The sequence below is a fragment of the Amblyraja radiata genome, chromosome 3 (genome assembly GCF_010909765.2).
Source record: "Amblyraja radiata isolate CabotCenter1 chromosome 3, sAmbRad1.1.pri, whole genome shotgun sequence".
Taxonomy (NCBI): Eukaryota; Metazoa; Chordata; class Chondrichthyes; order Rajiformes; family Rajidae; genus Amblyraja; species Amblyraja radiata.
In genome coordinates this window covers 42,323,118-42,342,825 of record NC_045958.1, presented here as the reverse complement: position 1 = coordinate 42,342,825, position 19,708 = coordinate 42,323,118, and the positions used below count along the sequence as shown (strand labels likewise).

Sequence of the window (19,708 nt, the reverse complement as noted above, 5' to 3'; positions counted from 1 at the left end):
GGCTTTGCAACATACCTACTAGTGGTAAACATTTTTCAGGATTGCCTGGATTGTATAGAGAGCACCATCAACATGTGGCCTTGTTGTCCTTGTTGAATGGGGAAAACACTGCATGATGTGTGGTAACATTTTTAGCGTAAGAAATTTCACAGTAGTATTATTTTCATGCCAGAAGATTGTTTAGGGTACTGCCTAGGCTGTGCCAAATTTTAGATTTTTAAATTAGATTTGCATCAATTGCAGTTGTATGTCGCGATGTATTATCTGAAGATGTATTTGAATTTATCAGTAAAATTCATCTGGGTGTTTAAAAATAAATTATGGCTTGCATTGTGTAAGACCTTAAATGTAAAACATGCCTGGCATTTGGTTCTCTACCTCAGTTCAGTAGCCTATGGCATCCTCAGTTACCACCCGGATGCCATTTATCACACAATTATCAATCATTAACCCACGATTTTAGAACGTCTTGAAGGCTGTGTTTGTAATATTTCCCCCCCCCCAGTTAATTGGATTTCGATTGCTGCAACTCCTATATTCATCTACTTGTTCGATTGAATAACTGTGAGGATCATGCCTTAACTGTGATCTGCTTTTCCAGAACTCTGCCTTAGTCTAAACAATTTGTACAGAAATTCCCCACAGACCATCAAGCATGATATGACAGACAATATCAGCCCTGCCTTTGCATTTCAGCCACTAGATGGAAAACCTTCACATATTTATGTTCATGTGCTCGCACCTAACTGGTCCTTGCATATGACAGATATTTTATTTATTCATTTGTTTTGGTCACGGCAGTGTCTGAGTCATTATTCATAATATAATTTGTTTTTGAGTGTTAATTAATTATTTCAGTGAATATTTTCATCTTTGATTTCATTTTCTGGAGTTGCTAAGCTTGTCCCATCATCCTTTATTGTCTAAATGCATTTGAGTTATAGTCATAGAACTATACGGCACAGGAACGGGTCAGTCCTATGACTCAACGTCCATGGTGATCAACTTGCCTAATTGTGCTGGTTCCACATGCACCTGACCCATATCCCACTAAAACTCCTATATTCATCTACTTGTTCAAGTATGTTTTAAATGTTATAACTGTCTCTACCACTTTCTCTGGCAGCTCGTTCCATATACTCATCACCCTCTGTGTGAAAAGGTTGCCCTCAGGTCCATTAACATTTTTCATCTTCTCACCTTAAACATAACTTCCTAACTTCTGTACTCAAAGCCCTGACTAATAGAGGCAAGCATTCTACACATTGTCAATATGTGTCCTCGCTTTCTTGGAACTATGTACCTGTTCCTCCTCCTCTCCCCTCCATTCCCCCCCCCCCCCCACCCCTCAGGTTTCTCTGTTCTGCATAGACCACCAGGGCTCTACCATTTACTGTGGAATTCTGCCCTGATTTTTCATTCCAAAATGCAATAACTCACATTTGTCTGAATTAAACTCCAGCTGCCATTCCTCGGCCTGTTGGCCCAGTTGACCAAGATCCTGTTGTAATTGTACACATCCAGTTTTGTCCTCCACTGCATCCCAATTTTAATGTCATTTGCAAATAGTTTAGTGACATTTTAAAATACATTAATATTGCATGTTTGCTGTTCATTCTTTTTAATAGAACTTGCTGCAGAGCATGATCAGCGTAGACCAGGAAGATAGAGATTTTATCCGGAGTTTACATTACCCAGAGGAGGAGTACCACCTTAAATTATTGAAAAATGTAAGTACATTTATAGAAAGACATTTTAAGAGCTAAATCAGAAATTCATATTGTAATGCATGTGTTTTAAGTAGAAAAGATGGAATCGCTTTTCATGTCAGTTACGTAGTGAAAGTTGCAATCTTATGTGGTGCTACTTACAAAATAGATCACATATGAAATCATTGTTCTGGTCCTCGTACAATTTTTTCACTATTCTGGAATTATGGCAAGAGTAGAGCTGACACCTAAAATCCTGCGTGGAGGTAGAAGAGACAGCACAGCGGGTAGAGTTGCTGCCTTACATCATCAGAGACCCGGGTTAGATCCTGATTACGACTGCTGTCTGATTGGAGTTTGTACATCCTCCTCATGACCGCGTGGGTTTTCTCCGGGTGCTCCAGTTTCCTCCCACACTCCAAAGACGTACAGGTTTGTAGGTTTATTGGCTTTGGTAAAATTGTAAATTGTCCCTAGTGTTAGTGTATGGGGTGATCGCTGGTGGGCCGAAGGGCCTGTTTCCACGCTGTATCTCTAAATTAAACTAAACTAAAATTGCAGATGCTGAAATCTGGGATGACAAAACAATTTGCTGGAGGGACTCAGCAGGTTGAGCAACATCTATTCAGGGATGAATGGGGTGGGAAAGAATTGTCAGCGTTTCGGATCGAAACACTTCATCATAAATCATAGAGCAAATTTGGTGTAGTTACTCAGTTTTCTATGTGGTACATGTTAGGGACAATTTCCTTAACTGTATTTTTTAATTGTATGATGTGCTGGTTAGATTGCATCTGAGGTACTGCATTGCTTCTGTACCTCAGGAGTTGGTCCAGCGGGGGATGCACTGCATATTCACCAGAGTAATACCAGAGAAGGAAGGGTTAAACACAGGTTCCACACAACAGGTTTGCATTCCTTTAAGTATAGAAGGTTACGGGATGATAGACTTGAGTTATTGTCATTAAAGGATTTGAGACGTTTAATGACAAGGGAATTCAAAATGTGGGCGTAACTTTTTCGGTGAGAGACAGGCCACCCAGGGGTTACATCTTAGTTTAGTTTAGAGATTCATGTGGAAACAGGCCCTTCAGCCCACCGGGTGCGAGCCGACTAGCGATCCCAGCATATTAACACTATCCTACACACACTAGGGACAATTTTTGCATTTACCAAGCCAATTTACCTACATACAGGTGGGGAAAACATGGGGAAAACGTACAAACTCCATACAGAAAGCACCCATAGTCGGGATCGAACCCGGGTCTCCGGCGCTGCAAGGCAGCAACTCTACCGCTGCGCCACCGTGCCGCCCTTCATCACAAAAAGTAGTAAAAATTACCAAATCGTTTCACAGTTCCAAATTTTGAAATCGGATTTGGACTTTTGTCAGGAAAGGGTTTTGTGGAATAGGCTCTTTCTGTTTCTGTTTTGCTTTATTGTGTATGACTTGCTGCTTCCTCTTTCAGATGGTCTCTTCTCTGGTGAAGCAACTTCAAGACGATCAATGTGACAGAAGTTCCATGTTTTTGAGGCAAGTGTCTGGTTTGAAATAGAATATGAAATAATTTAAAACCTCATAAACCATGATTGATGTGAACATTAAAAAGAAAATCAGGCCCTTTTTCACTGTGCTAACTTTTTCTGTCCTAATAAAGGGTGAAATTTATGTACTGAAATTGCGGGTTACATTCTTGCTGCACGTTTACGTTCATTGTAAATGTAGTTATGTTTACATAGTTATGTTTAATGTGAAGCATCCTGAAGGGGTAAAACTGCATGGAATATAAATGTAGTGCCCTGTTGAATCTTGTTTACAGAGTCCCTGTAGCCGCTCTTTAATCCTAACTGCCATTGATTAAAATCTCTTCAGAGAGCAAATATTATTCACCTTTGCACTCACGAAAGATTTCAAATGCATCCTTAAAATTGCTTTACAATACAATACAATACAATTTATTTGTCATTTGAACCCCATTGAGGTTCAATCGAAATGTTGTTTCAGCAGTCACACACACAAGAAAGAACCAAGACACAACACAATTTACACAAACATCCATCACAGCGCATCTCCTCCTCGCTGTGATGGAAGGCAAAGACTTATCTCTCCCCTGCACTTCCCATTCCCCTCCCGATGTCCGTCAAAGTCAAAGCCCCCGGCGGGCGATGGTAATTGTCCCGCGGCCATTAACGCCGCGCCGGGTGATGCAAGGCCGCGCTCCGGGTCTTGGTGTTGGAGCCCACGGCCGGCGCTAGCAAAGTCCCGCAGCCATTCCAAGCCACGCCGGGCGATGATGTAAGGCCCCGTTCCAGGTACTCTTCAACCCCGCAACTCGGGCGGGTGAAGTCACCGTTGCGGAAGCCCCGAAAAGCGGTCACCCAGCAGGGACCCGCGGGCTCCCGGTGTCACTGTCCACCAGACCTGCGGTTGGAGCCTCCGAATCTCCGGGGTCAGGTCGCAGCCGAGCGCCACCACAGCTCCATTCGCTCCGAACTCGGCCAGCTCCACGATGGTGAGTAGGTCCGCAGGCTCCGCGACTGGAGCCCCAGGTCGTTCCTGCCGGAGGCCGCTCCACGGTGCTAGGCCCCAACGACAACGGAGACCCGACAGAGAAAAGGTCGGGTTCTCTGTGCAGGGGATAGATTTTAAAAAGTTTCCCCCACCCCCCGCCCCCCACACACATACCCACACACATACACAAAAAAATAAATAATAAAAACTACATTCAAACGAGACAAAAAAATAATAAAAAGACAGACGGACTGCAGAGGCCGCTGCGACGTGAGTCGCGCCGCCCACCCGCGAAGAGAGTCGACTGGTTTATTTTAATTGATTCTTCAATTTAAAGATATAGGTTGTATATTTCTCTCAATGTCCCTTAATTAATATTCTTTCACAGATGATGGTGTATCATGTTGAAGCACACTTAAATATTCCATCCATTCTGCTCTATAGTTCAATTGTAGAAAGCATACAAAATGAAGTAAAGCTCAGATATATTTGTTTTGATTACTTTCTTGGGGGTATTGGGGGTAGGGTGTTGACATGGATAGAAAATTGGTTGGCAGACCGGAAGCAAAGAGTAGGAGTGAACGGGTCCTTTTCAGAATGGCAGGCAGTGGCGAGTGGAGTGCCGCAAGGCTCGGTGTTGGGGCCGCAACTGTTTACCATATATATTAATGATTTGGAAGAGGGAATTAGGAGCAACACTAGCAAGTTTGCGGATGACACAAAGCTGGGTGGCAGTGTGAACTGTGAAGAGGATGTTAGGAGGTTGCAGTGTGACCTGGACAGGTTGAGTGAGTGGGCAGATGCGTGGCAGATGCAGTATAATATAGATAAATGTGAGGTTATCCTCAGATTCAGATTCAACTTTAATTGTCACTGTCAGTGTACAGTACAGAGACAACGAAATGCAGTTAGCATCTCCCTGGAAGAGCGACATAGAATATGATTTCAATAAATAAATCTATTTACATGTATACAGACATAGTGTTTTTCCTGTGGGAGGAGTGTCCGGGGGGGGGGGGTGACTGGCAATCACCGAGGTACATTGTTGAGTAGTGTGACAGCCGCAGGGAAGAAGCTGTTCCTGGACCTGCTGGTCCGGCAACAGAGAGACCTGTAGCGCCTCCCGGATGGTAGGAGAGTAAACAGTCCATGGTTGGGGTGAGAGCAGTCCTTGGCGATGCTGAGCGCCCTCCGCAGACAACGCTTGCTTTGGACAGACTCAATGGAGGGGAGCGAGGAACCGGTGATGCGTTGGGCAATTTTCACCACCCTCTGCAATGCCTTCCGGTCGGAGACAGAGCAGTTGCCATACCATACTGTGATACATTTGGTAAGGATGCTCTCGATGGTGCAGCAGTAGAAGTTCACCAGGATCTGAGGAGACAGATGGACCTTCTTCAGTCTCCTCAGGAAGAAGAGACGCTGGTGAGCCTTCTTGACCAGAGTTGAGGTATTGTGGGTCCAAGAGAGATCATCGGAGATGTTGACCCCCAGGAACCTGAAGCTAGAAACATGTTCCACCTCCGTCCCGTTGATGTGGATGGGGGTGTGCGTGCCGCCCCTGGACTTCCTGAAGTCTACAATGAGCTCCTTGGTCTTCTTGGAGTTAAGGGCCAGGTTGTTGTCAGCGCACCATGCTGCTAGGAGCTGGACCTCCTCCCTATAGGCCGACTCATCGTTGTTGCTGATGAGGCCAATCACCGTTGTATCATCTGCATACTTGTGATGGTGTTAGTACCATGTACAGGTGTGCAGTCGTAGGTAAAGAGGGAGTAGAGGAGGGGGCTCATCACACAGCCCTGTGGAACGCCGGTGTTCAGGGTGAGGGTTGAAGAGGTGTGCTTGTCTAACCTAACAGACTGGGGTCTGTTGGTTAGAAAGTCCAGTATCCAGTTGCAGAGGGAGGGGTCGATGCCCAGGTCACCGAGTTTGGTGATCAGTTTAGAGGGTATAATGGTGTTGAATGCTGAGCTGTAATCAATGAACAGCATTCTTACATAAGTGTCTTTGTTGTCGAGGTGGGAGAGGGCGGAGTGAAGTGCCGTTGAGATGGCATCCTCCGTACTCCTATTCTTGCGGTAGGCAAACTGATAGGGATCCAATGTGGGGGGTAGGCAGCCTTTGAGGTGTGCCAGGACCAGCCTCTCGAAGCACTTGGTGATGATGGGGGTAAGTGCAACTGGGCGGAAGTCGTTGAGGCTTGCCGCAGTGGGGTGTTTTGGCACCGGCACGATGGAGGTGGTTTTAAGGCACGCGGGGACAACTGCTTGGGCAAGTGACAGGTTGAAGATGTCAGTCCAGACGTCTGTCAGCTGCGCAGCACAGGCCCTGAGGACGCGCTCGGGGATGTCGTCAGGGCCAGCAGCCTTACGTGCATTAGTCCCACTCAGTGCCACGTACACGTCGTAGGGGGTGAGTGTGAAGGGTTGGTGATCAGCAGGGAGCACAGCGTTGATGGCTGTCTCTAGATTGTCCCTGTCGAAGCGGCCATAGAAGTGGTTAAGCTCCTCAAGGAAGGAGGCGTCGCTGGATGTGGGGGTGGTGTTGGTGGGTCTATAGTCTGTGATGGCCTGGATGCCTTGCCACATGCGTCGGGGGTCGGAGTTGTTGTTGAAGTGCTCCTCTATCCTGAGCTTATGGCAGTGCTTGGCCTTCTTGATGCCCCTCTACAGGTTAGCCCTGGATGAACTGTAGGCTCGAGCATCGCCTGACCTGAAAGCGGTGTCCCGTGCTTTCAGCAGTAGCCTGACCTCGCTGTTCATCCATGGCTTCTGATTCGGGAATATGGTCACCCGTTTGAGGGAGGTGACATTATTGATGGTGGGGTTTATAGGAATACAGATAAACCTTATAGGTTTACAGAGGATGTACAGGAATCAATGTCCGTGTGGGAGTCAAGGGTGGCCTGGGCTGCAAACGTCTTCCAGTCAGTATTTCCAAAACACTGCTGAAGTGCGGAGTCCGCTTCCTCTGACCAGACTTTAACTGTCCTCACAGTGGGTTTAACCCGTCTGATGAGTGGGGAGTACTTAGGGAGCAGGAACAATGAGAGGTGATCAGACTGACCAGGGTGGGGGAGGGGGACGGCTTTGTAAGCTTCAGCCATGTTTGTGTAGACTTTGTCCAGTGTCTTGTCTACTCTAGTGGGGAAGGATACATGTTGGTGGAATTTGGGGAGTACAGTCTTCAGGTTGGAGTGATTGAAGTCACCCGCAACAATGAAGGCTGCCTCGGGGTTGTACGTCTGTTGTTTGCTAATGGCAGTATGCAGCTTTTTCATTGCAAGCTTGGCATTAGCATCAGGAGGGATATAGGCTGCAGTCACAACAGTGGAGGTGAACTCTCTGGGCAGATAGAACGGTCTGCATCTAACCAAAAGGAACTCTAGGTTAGCTGAGCAGTGACTCTCGATAATGGTGGAGTCCGTGCACCATGCTTTATTTACATAAATGCACAGACCCCCACCTCTGGTCTTACCGGAGTCTGTTGTCCTGTCCGCTCGGAGTAAATGACGCCCCGTTAGCTGGATGGCGCTATCAGGAACGTCGATGTTGAGCCAAGTTTCCGTGAAGATCAGGATGTTGCAGTCTTTGATCCAGTTGTGGGAGATGATCCTTAGCCGGAGTTCGTCCATTTTGTTTGCCAGTGAGCGCACGTTAGCGAGGAAAAGGCTAGGAATCGCTAGCCTGTGTGGGGCTAGCTCTAACCTGGCCTTTAACCCACCAGCCCCGCGGCTCCGCTGGCGTTCTCCAGCCCCGCGGATCCGCTGGCTTTCTCCAGCCCCGCGGCTCAGCTGGCGTTCTCCAGCCCCGCGGATCCGCTGGCTTTCTCCAGCCCCGCGGCTCTGCTGGCGTTCTCCAACCCCGCGGCTCAGCTGGCGTTCTCCAACCCCGCGGATCCGCTGGCTTTCTACAGCCCCGCGGATCCGCTGGCTTTCTACAGCCCCGCGGATCCGCTGGCTTTCTACAGCCCCGCGGTTCCGCTGGCTTTCTACAGCCCCGCGGCTTCGCTGGCGGTCTCCAGCCCCGCGGCTTCGCTGGCGTTCTCCAGCCCCGCGGTCTCCAGCCCCGCGGCTCTGCTGGCTTTCTACAGCCCTGCTGCTTCGGTGCTCCGTTGCTCTGACGAGCTCAGGAGCGAGACGGAGATCGCCCAGAAAGTTGTTGCAGCCGCAGGAACCTAAGTCCAGAAGTTCCTGTTGGCTGTACGAAATGGATACAAGACTGCTCCGTGTGAGCAGCCTTGAAACAGGTAGGGGAATTGTCGCTATTTTTCCCATTCTTGGGAGACACGGGGCGTCGCGATGTGCCCGCGCTGCCACCATCTTGGGAACTTATCCACTTTGGCGGCAAAAACAAGGGGGCAGATTATTATCAATGGGGTTAGGCTAGGTAAGGGGGAGGTGCAGTGAGACCTGGGCATCCTTGTACACCGGTCATTGAAAGTTGGCTTACAGGTACAGCAGGCAGTGAAGAAAGCTAATGGAATGTTGGCCTTCATAACAAGAGGATTTCAGTATATGAGTACAGAGGTTCTTCTGCAGTTGTATAGGGCTCTGGTGAGACCACATCTGGAGTATTGTGTACAGTTTTGGTCTCCTAATTTGAGGAAGGACATCCTTGTGATTGAGGCAGTGCAGCGTAGGTTCACGAGATTGATTCCTGGGATGGCGGGACTGTCATATGAGGAAAGATTGAAAAGACTAGGCTTGTATTCACTGGAGTTTAGAAGGATGAGGGGATATCTTATAGAAACATATAAAATTATAAAAGGACTGGACAAGCAAGATGCAGGAAAAATGTTCCCAATGTTGGGCGAGTCCAGAACCAGGGGCCACAGTCTTAGAATAAACGGGAGGTCATTTAAGACTGAGGTGAGAAAAAACTTTTTCTCCCAGAGAGTTGTGAATTTATGGAATTCCCTGCCACAGAGGGCAGTGGAGGCCAAGTCACTGGATGGATTTAAGAGAGAGTTAGATAGAGTTCTAGGGGCTGGTGGAGTCAAGGGATATGGGGAGAAGGCAGGCACGGGTTATTGATAGGGGATGATCAGCCATGATCACAATGAATGGCGGTGCTGGCTCGAAGGGCCGAATGGCCTCCTCCTGCACCTATTTTCTATGTTTCTATGTTTCTCTCCTTTTCCATTTACTTGTTCTCATGTTGTACTTGTATGATTGTAACTAGAACTTCCGATGCAGTTATTCATGAGTGTTGATCTGCCTCTTCTCACTTCACAGCACATCTTGTTGCTGCTCCCGAAGCTTATTATAGACGCGTTGCATATTACTAAATTAGAGTATATGCGGCACAGTTATTGCTTACTTTCTAACTGCCACATCATACCATTTGAACTGGTATTCACCCACAAAGGGAATCCATCGCAGCCATGTTCTATTTGAAGATTTGGGCTGGGATAACATTTATTATCTGTCCCCAATTGACCTTAAAAAGATGGTGATGAGTCAATTTAGTGAACCACTGCCATTCTTGGTTCTTGGTTTCTTGGTCCTCCAAAATATTCCAAATGGAATTTAAACTGGAGGTGGTGGAGGGAGGACTTATCCTGCTAATGATTCTACTCCCAGTGTAACTTCAGCTCTTGGAGTGATTTCCCTTTGCCCTTTGACTTCAGTTTACCTGGGTATTTTAATGCTATACTGGGTCAAATGCTACCTTGATGCCAATGGCTGCTTCTCTTACCTCACTTTTATTGTTTGAGATTGGAACAGCTGAAATGAAGCCAGGCAAAATCTAAATTTGTGCGTGGCATCTTCCATCATTTTGCTGATGATTGAAAGTAGGGTAATTTGGTGACAACTCAAATGTATTATTTTGGTTTTTGTGAACAGAATACATCTGGACAATATTTCACATACTTGGGCAGATGGCATTTCTATAATTGTATTGTCAGAGCTTAACTAGAGACACAGTTAGGCCTCTGGGCGTTCCGATAACTTGTTGCATTCTGTGCTTTTGGCCATTTCATGATACCTTGATGAGTTGATCAAATTGGCAGAAAACTGGCTGTGCATCTAAGGAGAAAGCTGAGAAAGATTACACACCTGCCACTTCTGGTTGGACATCAGGGTGAATCATTTGTACTGTTATTTAAGAAGGGCAGCATGGACAAACCAGGGAACTACAGGCTGATGAACCTGAGAACAACGGTGGGAAATTTACTGGAGGGGATTCTTAGAGGCAGGATCGACCAGTATTTGAATAGGCATCATGGGTTTATATGTGGGAAATCATGTTTCATATAGAGCTCTTTTAGGATGTCACCAAGAGGATTGATGAGGGCAGGCCAGTGTGTACAGAAATAGGCAGAGAAATGGCAAATGGAGATTAATCCAAGCAAATGTGAGTTGTGTAGGAAGGAACTGCACATTTACACCGAAGATAGACACACAATGCTGGACTACCTCAGTATCTTCTGAATTTGTAGTCGGCAGGGCAGTCCTCTGCATATCGCCAACTTGGATGTGTTGTGCATACTGACGTGCTGTTAGTGCCCCCTTAAAACTGTCTAGTGAAGGTGATTTGACTATATTGTTGTCTAGTTTATTCCATTCCCTGAAGGTTCTTACAAAGAATGAGTTCTTATCAATATCTGTCCTGGCGAATGGGATTTCTATTTGCATATCATTTATCAGTAGGACAGGAAGCTCCTCTGGAGAGAAGGAATGGGTGACTTTTTGGCTCAAGACCCTTCTTCAGAGTCCGGGGAGAGAGAGACTAGAGATAAGGAGGGTAATCTATCCAGGAAATGTAGAATGGTTGATTGTTAGCTATGGGGAAGGTGACAACGAGGCATACAACGAGTAAAATTAATCAGGAGGACAGTGAAACTAATCGGGAAACTAGGGTGGGGGAAGGATGGAGAGAGAGAGAAAGCAAGGGTTACTTGAAGTTAGAGAAATCAAAATTCATACAGCTGGGTTGTAAACTGCCCAAGCGAAATATGAGCTGCTGTTCCTCCAATTTGCGTTGGGCCTCTGACTGTGCAGGAGGCCCAGGACAGGAAGGTTAGTATGGGTAGGAAGGAACTGCAGATGCTAGTTACACCGAAGATAGACACAAAACGCTGGAGTAACTCAGTACGGCAGGCAACATCTCTGGATAGAAAGAATGGATGATGTTTTGGGTGGAGACCCTTCTTCAGACCTGTCTCAGGTCAGTATGGGAATGGGAGGGTGGGAGATAAAGTCTTTAGTAACTAGGAGATCACTTAGGCCTAGGCAGAATGAGCGGAGGTGTTCAGCGAAATGTTCCCCGAGCCGGCATTTGGACTCGCCGATATAGTGGAGTTCATACCTGGAACAGTGGATACAGTAGATGAGGTTGGAGGAGGTGCAAGTGAACCTCTGCCTCACCTGAAAGGACTGTTGGGGTCCTTGGACGTAGTCGAGGGGGGGAGGTAAAGGGACAGGTGTTGCATCTCCTGTTGTGACTGGGAGGAGGAGGAGGAGCAAGAGCGGAGCTGCGGGATACTGAGGAGACCCATGTGAGGGTCTCATCTATGATAGAAGAGGGGAACCCCCTTCCCTAAAGAATGAGGACATCTCGGATGTCCTGGTATGGATCACCTTTTCTTGGGCGCAGATGTAGCTTAGACGGAGGAATTGGGAGTAGGGGATAGAGTCTTTGCAGGAGGCAGGGTGGGAAGAAGTGTAGTCAAGACAGCTGTGGGAGACAGTAAGTTTAAGATAGATGTCAGTCGATAGTGTATATATCTCCGTGATGGAGATGGTGAGATCAAGAAATGGAAGGGAGATATCGGAGATGGTCCAAGTGAATTTGAGTGCGGGATAAAAATTGGTAGAGAAGTTGATGAAGTCAGTGAGTTCTGCATGGGTGCAGGAGGCAGTCCCGATGCAGTCGTCAATGTAGCAGAGATAGAGTTCGGGGATAGGGCCAGTGTGCGCCTGGAACAGGGATTGTTCAATGTACCCTACAAAGAGGCAGGCATAGCTGGGGCCCATGACTATGCCTTGGACTTGGAGAATGTGGGAGGGGTCGAAGGAGAAGCTGTTGAGAGTTGTACTTGGGGAGGTCGGATGTAAGGGGAATGTATATTATTAATGACAAGACCCGTAACAATATTGATGTACAGAGGGTTCTTGGGGTCCAGGTCCACAGCTCCCTGAAAGTGGCAATGCAGGTAGAGAGAATGGTAAAGAATGCATACAGTATGATTGCCTTCAACAGTCAGGGCAATGAGTATAAGTGTCGGGAAGAAATGTTGCAGCTTTAGAAACATTTGTTAAGCCGCATTTTGAGTATTTTGTGCATTTCCGGTTGCCCCATTACAAGGAGAATTTGGAAGCTTTGGAGAGGGTGCAGGTTTACCAGAATGCTACCTGGAGAAAGTCTAGGAAGTGTAGAACGTTTTGGTATCCTTCTAGTGTAGGATACTAAAACTAGGGGGAGTAGGCTTGAGGTGAAAGGGGATATATTTAAGAGGGACCACAGGGGTGACGTTTTCATTCAGAGGGGCATCCTTATCTGGAATGAGCTGCCGGAGGAAACAGGCCCATACGAAGCTTTTCTAAAAGGGGGGTGGCATGACAGGATTACAAAAAATGTAATGTGAAATAATGTGCGTGTTGCGCACATCACGATCGCGAAGCGTGAAGTCCCTCGATGCCGGGGTCCAGGGCCCGCTTAAGGGCCCTGGAAGCTCAAGGGTTTTAGATGCTCTCTGATCCATTCTGAGCCTTATATTGGAGCTTTTTTGCATCAAATGTATGACCAATATTTCAGAAATTAACAGGAATCTGAGAAGTAGCTTTTTCACACAAAGGGTGGTGGATGTATGGAACAAGTTGCCAGAGGAGATAGTTAAGGCTGGGGCTATTCTAATGTTTAAGAGACCTTTGGACACGTACATGGATAGGACAGGTTTAGATGGATGTGGGCCAAATGCGTGTGAGTGGGACTAGTTTACATGGGACATGTTGGTCAGTGTGGGCAAGTTGGGCTGAATGGCCTGTTTCCACACTGCATCATTCTTTGACTAAAAAGTTAAGAAGAAAAATGCATGTAGATAAGTAGAGCAGATTTGAAAGAGGAGTGAAATGTATAGGCAGAGAAAGGTTTATGGGTGGAAAGGAACATAGGAAAGGAGGGGGGAGAGTGGGCTTGGGCAGATGGGTGAAGGGAAAATAGACACAAAGTGCTGGAGTAACTCAGTGGGTCAGGCAGCATCTGCGGAGAATATGAATAGGCGACGTTTCACAGAGTGCTGGAGTAACTCAGCGGGTCAGGCAGCATCTGCGGAGAATATGAATAGGCGACGTTTCACAGAGTGCTGGAGTAACTCAGCGGGTAAGTCAGCATCTCTGGAGAACATGGATAGGTGACATGTCACAGAGTGTTGGAGTAACTCAGTGGGTCAGGCAGCATCTCTGGAGAAAAGGTACAGATTATATTTCGGATCAAGACCCTTCAGTAATATTCATGATGTGACATGCAAAGACATTCCTGAATGTTACCCAAACCATCGTGAGCTACTTTGTTACGGTGCTTGCCCTCTCCTATAAAGTCTCTGCTGCCTTGGGTGATGCAGGACAGGACACGAGCTTTGGGACATGGTGTGAAGCTGTTGCCGTCTGTCCCAGCCTGGTAAAAACCTGGATGGAGTGGATGTGGAGAGGATGTTTCCACTTGTGGGAGAGTCTAGGACCAGTGGCCACAGCCTCAGAATTAAAAGACATTCCTTTAGGAAGAAGATGAGCAGGAATTTCTTAAGTCAGAGGAGGTGAACTGTGGAATTCATCGCTGTGGAAGTCAAGTCAATGGACATTTTTCAGGAGGAGATTGATAGATTCTTGATTGATACGGTGTCAGAGGTAATGGGGAGAAGGCAGGAGAATGGGTTTGAGAGGGAAAGATAGATAGTCATAGTGATATAGTGTGGAAACAGGCCCTTCGGCCCAGCGTGTCCCATCTACACTAGTCCCACATGCCCACGTTTGATCCATATCCCTCCGAACCTATCCTATTCATGTACCTGTCTTAACAGTTTCTTAAATGTTGCGATAATCCCTGCCTCCACTACTTCCTCTGGCAGCTTGTTCCATACACCGACCACCCTTTGTGTGAAAAATATACCCCTCAGATTCCTATTAAATCTTTTGCCCTTCACCTTAAACTTACGTCCTCTGCTCCTTGATTCAACTACTCTGGGCAAAAGACTCAACCATATCTATTCGATCATGATTTTATACACCTCTATTAGATCATCCCTCATCCTCCTGTGCTCCATGAAATAGAGTCCCAGCCTACTCAACCTCTCCCGATAGCTCTGGCCCTCTAGTCCTGGCAACATCTTCGTAAATCTTCACTGTACCCTTTCCAGTTTGATGACATCTTTCCTATAACATGGTGCCCAGAACTGAATACAATACTCTGAATGCGGCCTCACCAACGTCTTATGCAACTGCAACATGACTTCGGACGGCCACTTCGGACGGCCATGGGAAGCTATAGAGGCGGATAAAATTACGACTTTAAAAGGACATTTAGACATATAGCCTCATTTAACATGATTTGTAGTGTCCCACAACACAATCAAGTTTGTCCTCTTTGTTAAGATGGTGCTTTGTCATTATAAGGACAACATGATGTAACTTTTACTAATTATATAATGGACATGTGGAACTGGCATGTGGAAGGGGCAAGTAGGTTAATCCTTTATGCTTGGCTCATTCCCTACCATCAGATCCGGTCTGATAACCATAGCTTGATTAGTGATCATATCATCAAGTCACTCTTAGTAATAGACTTTGATATTGAAATCCCCAACCATACATACATTCTATGCTTTGTTACTTTCCATGCTTCTTTTCAAGTGTTGTTCAATAAAACACTGCATCTTCAGTTGAAAGAGGACTATAGATAATGATCAAGAGGTTTCATGTCCCACATTTCATCTGCTACCATGAAATTTCAAGGAATCTGAGATCATATTGAAGACTCCCAGGGCTCCTCTCTTGCCTGTAAACCTCCAGTGTATCAGTTATCAGGAGAGTGCTGTAGCTTTTTTTTGTCTGAAGCAGATGTCTTTTGCAGCCATTGCTAATCATGAATGATTCAAAGAAAGAAAACACTCATGTAAAGAATGCTGTATATTATGAGTTGTACCGTTGGAATATAAACTTAACATGTATTAAAGAGATTTTGCATTGTCTCTTATACTAAAGTTTGGTCTTGCGTGTAATTGGAAGTGTGGTTGCAACCGTTTGAAGTGGTATACCGCTTCGAGACATCTGTCTCATTTTAGGGGTAAAGATACCATCAGTATTTACCTCCACCGTTGCTCAAGAGAACATTTAACAGTGCATGCAGCTACAGGCTTTGCCTTCTATGCTCCAATCAAATGTTTCATTTGTTAATGTTAATGCAAAACAAAAGTTGAATAATTGTAGCTGTCCCACCTGTTTTTTAATATATTAAATCATGGTAATGTAACAACAGACTGCTTTTAAAAAGGGCTTAATTTGTCAATTAGAGACAAAAATTACTATAATTTTACTATTTTCAATGGCTTCAAACTAGGAATCATAATTCTTTTGGCAGCATATTTCAATAACTTCTGTCTGCCAAACAAGTAGTTTGCTAGCTTGTCATCAGTCTGAAGAAGGGTCTCGACCCGAAACGTCACGCATTCCTGCTCTCCAGATATGCTGCCTGTGTTTAAGAAGGAACTGCATATGCTGGAAAATTGAAGGTACACAAAAGAGTTGCTGAGTTACTCCAGCATTTTGTGTCTACCTTTAATTTAAACCAACATCTGCAGTTCTTTCCTACACAGTTTTGCTCGCTTGCAAATTTGATTTACTATGAACTGTGAGGAGGATGCTATGAGAATGCAGGGTGACCTGGGCAGGTTGGGGGAGTGGGCAGATGCATGGCAGATGACGTTTAATGCGGATAAATGTGAGGTTATCCACTTTGGTAGGAAAAACAGGAAGGCAGATTACTATCTAAATGGCGTCAAGTTGGGAAAAGGGGAAGTACAACGGGATCTGGGGGTCCTCGTACATCAGTCTATGAAAGTAAGCATGCAGGTACAGCAGGCAGTGAAGAAAGCGAATGGCATGTTGGCCTTTATAACAAGAGTAATCTAATATAGGAGCAAAGAGGTCCTTCTGCAGTTGTACAGAGCCCTAGTGAGACCACACCCTGGAGTATTGTGTGCAGTTTTGGTCCCCTAATTTGAGGAAGGACATTCTTGCTATTTTTAGGGAGTGCAGTGTAGGTTTCCAAGGTTAATTCCCGGGATGGCGGGACTGTCATATGCTGAGAGAATGGAGCAGCTGGGCTTGTACACTCTGGAGTTTAGAAGGATGAGAGGCTATCTCATTGAAACATATAAGATTGTTAAGGGCTTGGACACGCTAGAGGCAGGAAACATGTTCCCGATGTTGGGGGAGTCCAGAACCAGGGGCCACAGTTTAAGAATAAAGAGTAAGCCATTTAGAACGGAGACGAGGAAACACTTTTTCTTCAGAGTGGTGAGTCTGTGGAATTCTCTGCCTCAGAGGGCAGTGGAGGCAGGTTCTCTGGATGCTTTCAAGAGAGAGCTAGATAGGGCTCTTAAAAATAGCGGAGTCAGGGGATATGGGGAGAAGGCAGGAACGGGGTACTGATTGGGGATGATCAGCCATGATCACATTGAATGGCGGTGCTGGTATGAATGGCCAAATGGCCTACTCCTGCATCTATTGTCTATTGTCTATTATCTATTGTCTATTTATATCACATACGTATTGTGTTGAACAGAACAAATTTATTTATTTTTTCCACTGCAAAGTGTCTTTTGGGATCTGGAATCATTTTGGTTTGCTGAAATCTATTGAGGCCATGGAATCGCAAAGCAACTTTAATGCAAGCTTTTCCCAATTCCGATAAATGGTTACCAACCAGAAACATTAATTCTGTTTCCCTCTTCTCAGTGACAGCCTGAGTATTTCCAGCAAGTTCTGTTTGTAGTATTTGGAGAGTGTTTGTTTCTCTCTGAGATCCCCTACCATAGAGAAATTCCTTGAGGATAGGCAGCAGTAACACCGGATAACTTGGAAGCAAGTGCCTTCCATTTTCCAATGTATTCTCCTGGACTAAATCTTATGGAATTTAGGTTCCTGTTCTGTATTTTATTCTGCCCAGGATCTCTTCATTTTGTTTCTTTGTAACCGATATATGTTTGTCACAGCTTGAAAAATAGACAATATGCAATAGGTCCAGGAGTAGGCCATTGGCATTTCGAGCCAACACCGCCATTCAATGTGATCATGGCTGATCATCCACAATCTGTACCCCGTTCCTGCCTTCTCCCCATATCCCCTGACTCTGCTATCTTTCAGTTAAAATTTCAGTTTATTTCAAATTTCAGATACAACTAGAATGGTCGTGGTACGCCTTCTGCGTCTGTCTTTTACGCTGCAGATGCACCCGAACCACCTCGGGCTCGCAGACCTGTGGCTGGGGCAGCTGCTTCGCGACTGGAAGAGTAGTCCTGGTCTGTCTAGACACGAGTCGCTGAGCCGGCGAACCGAGTGTGGGATCACGTGGAATGTTGCGAGATTGAGAAGATCCAAAAACACGTCAGACCCGGTGTTGAGCTCCTGTCAGAATTGTCGAATAGCCACATGGACGAGAGGCCAAAGGTTGATGGAATCGTTTTGCAGGCACATTCTATTCTCACACAAAATGTGCAGAACAGTGAGCCAATGGCCACCGTAACAGTAAACAATAAAGTGATCGAGATGAAAATCGACACTGGAGCGAAATGCAGTGTTTTGTCTCGGGAACAGTTTAATCGCCTGAGGAAGGCAGAGCTATTAAAACCCAGCAATGTAAAGGGCCTGTCCCACTTACGTGTCCTTGGCATGCAAATTACGCGAACTCATGGTCGCGTTGAGCCGAGACGGTCGAGCGAAGGTCGGGCGCGATTACATGCGCACGCACAGCCGTCTGGAGCGCGTGACGTCATTTGAAGATGGACTCAAAGCTGGAGTAACTCAGCAGGAGCGGCAGCGTCTGGAGGGAAGGAATGGGTGACGTTTTGGTTCGAGACTCTTCTTCAGTCTGAAAAGAAGGGTCTTGACCCAAAACGTCATCCATTGCTTCTCTCCAGAGATGCTGCCGGTCCCACTGAGTTACTCCTGCATTTTGTGTCTATCTTCAATTTTCATGGCCCCGCTCTGGGAGTAGAAGTGGGGGCGGATCCGGACCGCAACGGCCGTGAGCCCCAGGCCGAGTTCGGCGATCGTTTGCCTGCTTCTGCTGCTGTTGAAGGTGAGACGTTGCGTCGCGCCATTACGAGGTCATTACGGTCAGTATTGTGAAGCTGCAGTGCCACCTCGGGGACCAACCATACAGATTGCTCTTCTATGTCGTCGACCGCAATGTTATCCTACTTCTGACACCATGTGCAAAGTACTATTGATACAGAGTTTTATATATCATAACAAGTACTTTAATTAGAATACATGCAGAGACCATCGAAATGAGTACTGTCCGTTCAAAATCGTAATTTGAACTGCCTAACCAACATGGCTGCCCGCATTCCACTAGGTGATGGTGGTGTGGAAACCTGACATGGATAATGGATCAGGTCATCAGCAGCAAAATCAGACACAGATCAAATCAGCAATACTGTTTGAGCTACAGTTATGATCTTCATTGTGCGTACTCACATCCAAGACCACCTAAATTCCTTCAACTTTCAAAGGATGTTCTTCTTTAAACTGAAATTTTAATAAAGGTGTAAGAAATTAAGAGAGGCTCAGACATCGGAACAGGAAGAATCTAGTTCTTCTGTGGATAGGTCAATAACCAGTTTATGGATTTAATATAAATGGTGGAAGAAAGAGTGGAGAAATTATATTTTTTCACCACAAATGTTATAGGCCATAAAACCCACTACTTGAAGGAGTAATGCGCTACTATATTTATGGAGTATGTGGCTAGGTCCTTGAAGTAGTGATCTACAGAAGTACAAATGCCTGGGATATCTGGTAAGCTTAAAAGGTTTTTTTGTTCACTGGACACAATGGGATGAGTTCCCTCCTTAGCATAGTCACTGAAACTGGCTTGGGAGGGGATGTCATATTTTTAGAATTTAACTATTATGGTAAGGATTTATCTTGTGTCCTGATTATATGGTTTACAGTTCTATTCATGAGAAACTAGCATAATTTGAAGATAATACAATCACTGACTGTATCTGGATACCATACCTGCTATGGTAGTGTGGCGGAGCTTAACGGCAGCGGCTCGACTGCAGTCCGTCTGTATTTTTTTATTTTTGTCCCGTTAGATGTATGTTTTTGGTTTTAATTTTTATTATTTTTTAGCTGTGTATATGTGGTGGGGTGGGGACCTTTTAATCTCTTCCCTGTAAGGGGACCCGACTTTTTCCCTGTCGGGTCTCCGGTGTCGTTGGGCCTAACATCGTGGAGCCGGCGGCGGCCTCTAACCGG

General features: G+C 45.9%; 1 protein-coding gene across 4 annotated transcripts in view; it reads left to right on the top strand.

Moving 5' to 3' along the window:
* Nucleotides 1–19,708, top strand: part of fancc (FA complementation group C) — a 140,237-nt gene that overhangs the window by 58,595 nt on the left and 61,934 nt on the right. For 3 of the 4 annotated variants that reach the window (XM_033017699.1, XM_033017698.1, XM_033017701.1), the window contains 2 exons: nt 1,629–1,730; nt 3,179–3,243. In XM_033017699.1, the coding sequence (XP_032873590.1) occupies nt 1,629–1,730; nt 3,179–3,243 (167 nt within the window). The remainder of the gene's footprint in view (nt 1–1,628; nt 1,731–3,178; nt 3,244–19,708) is intronic. The other variant, XM_033017700.1, reaches the window with a different exon arrangement.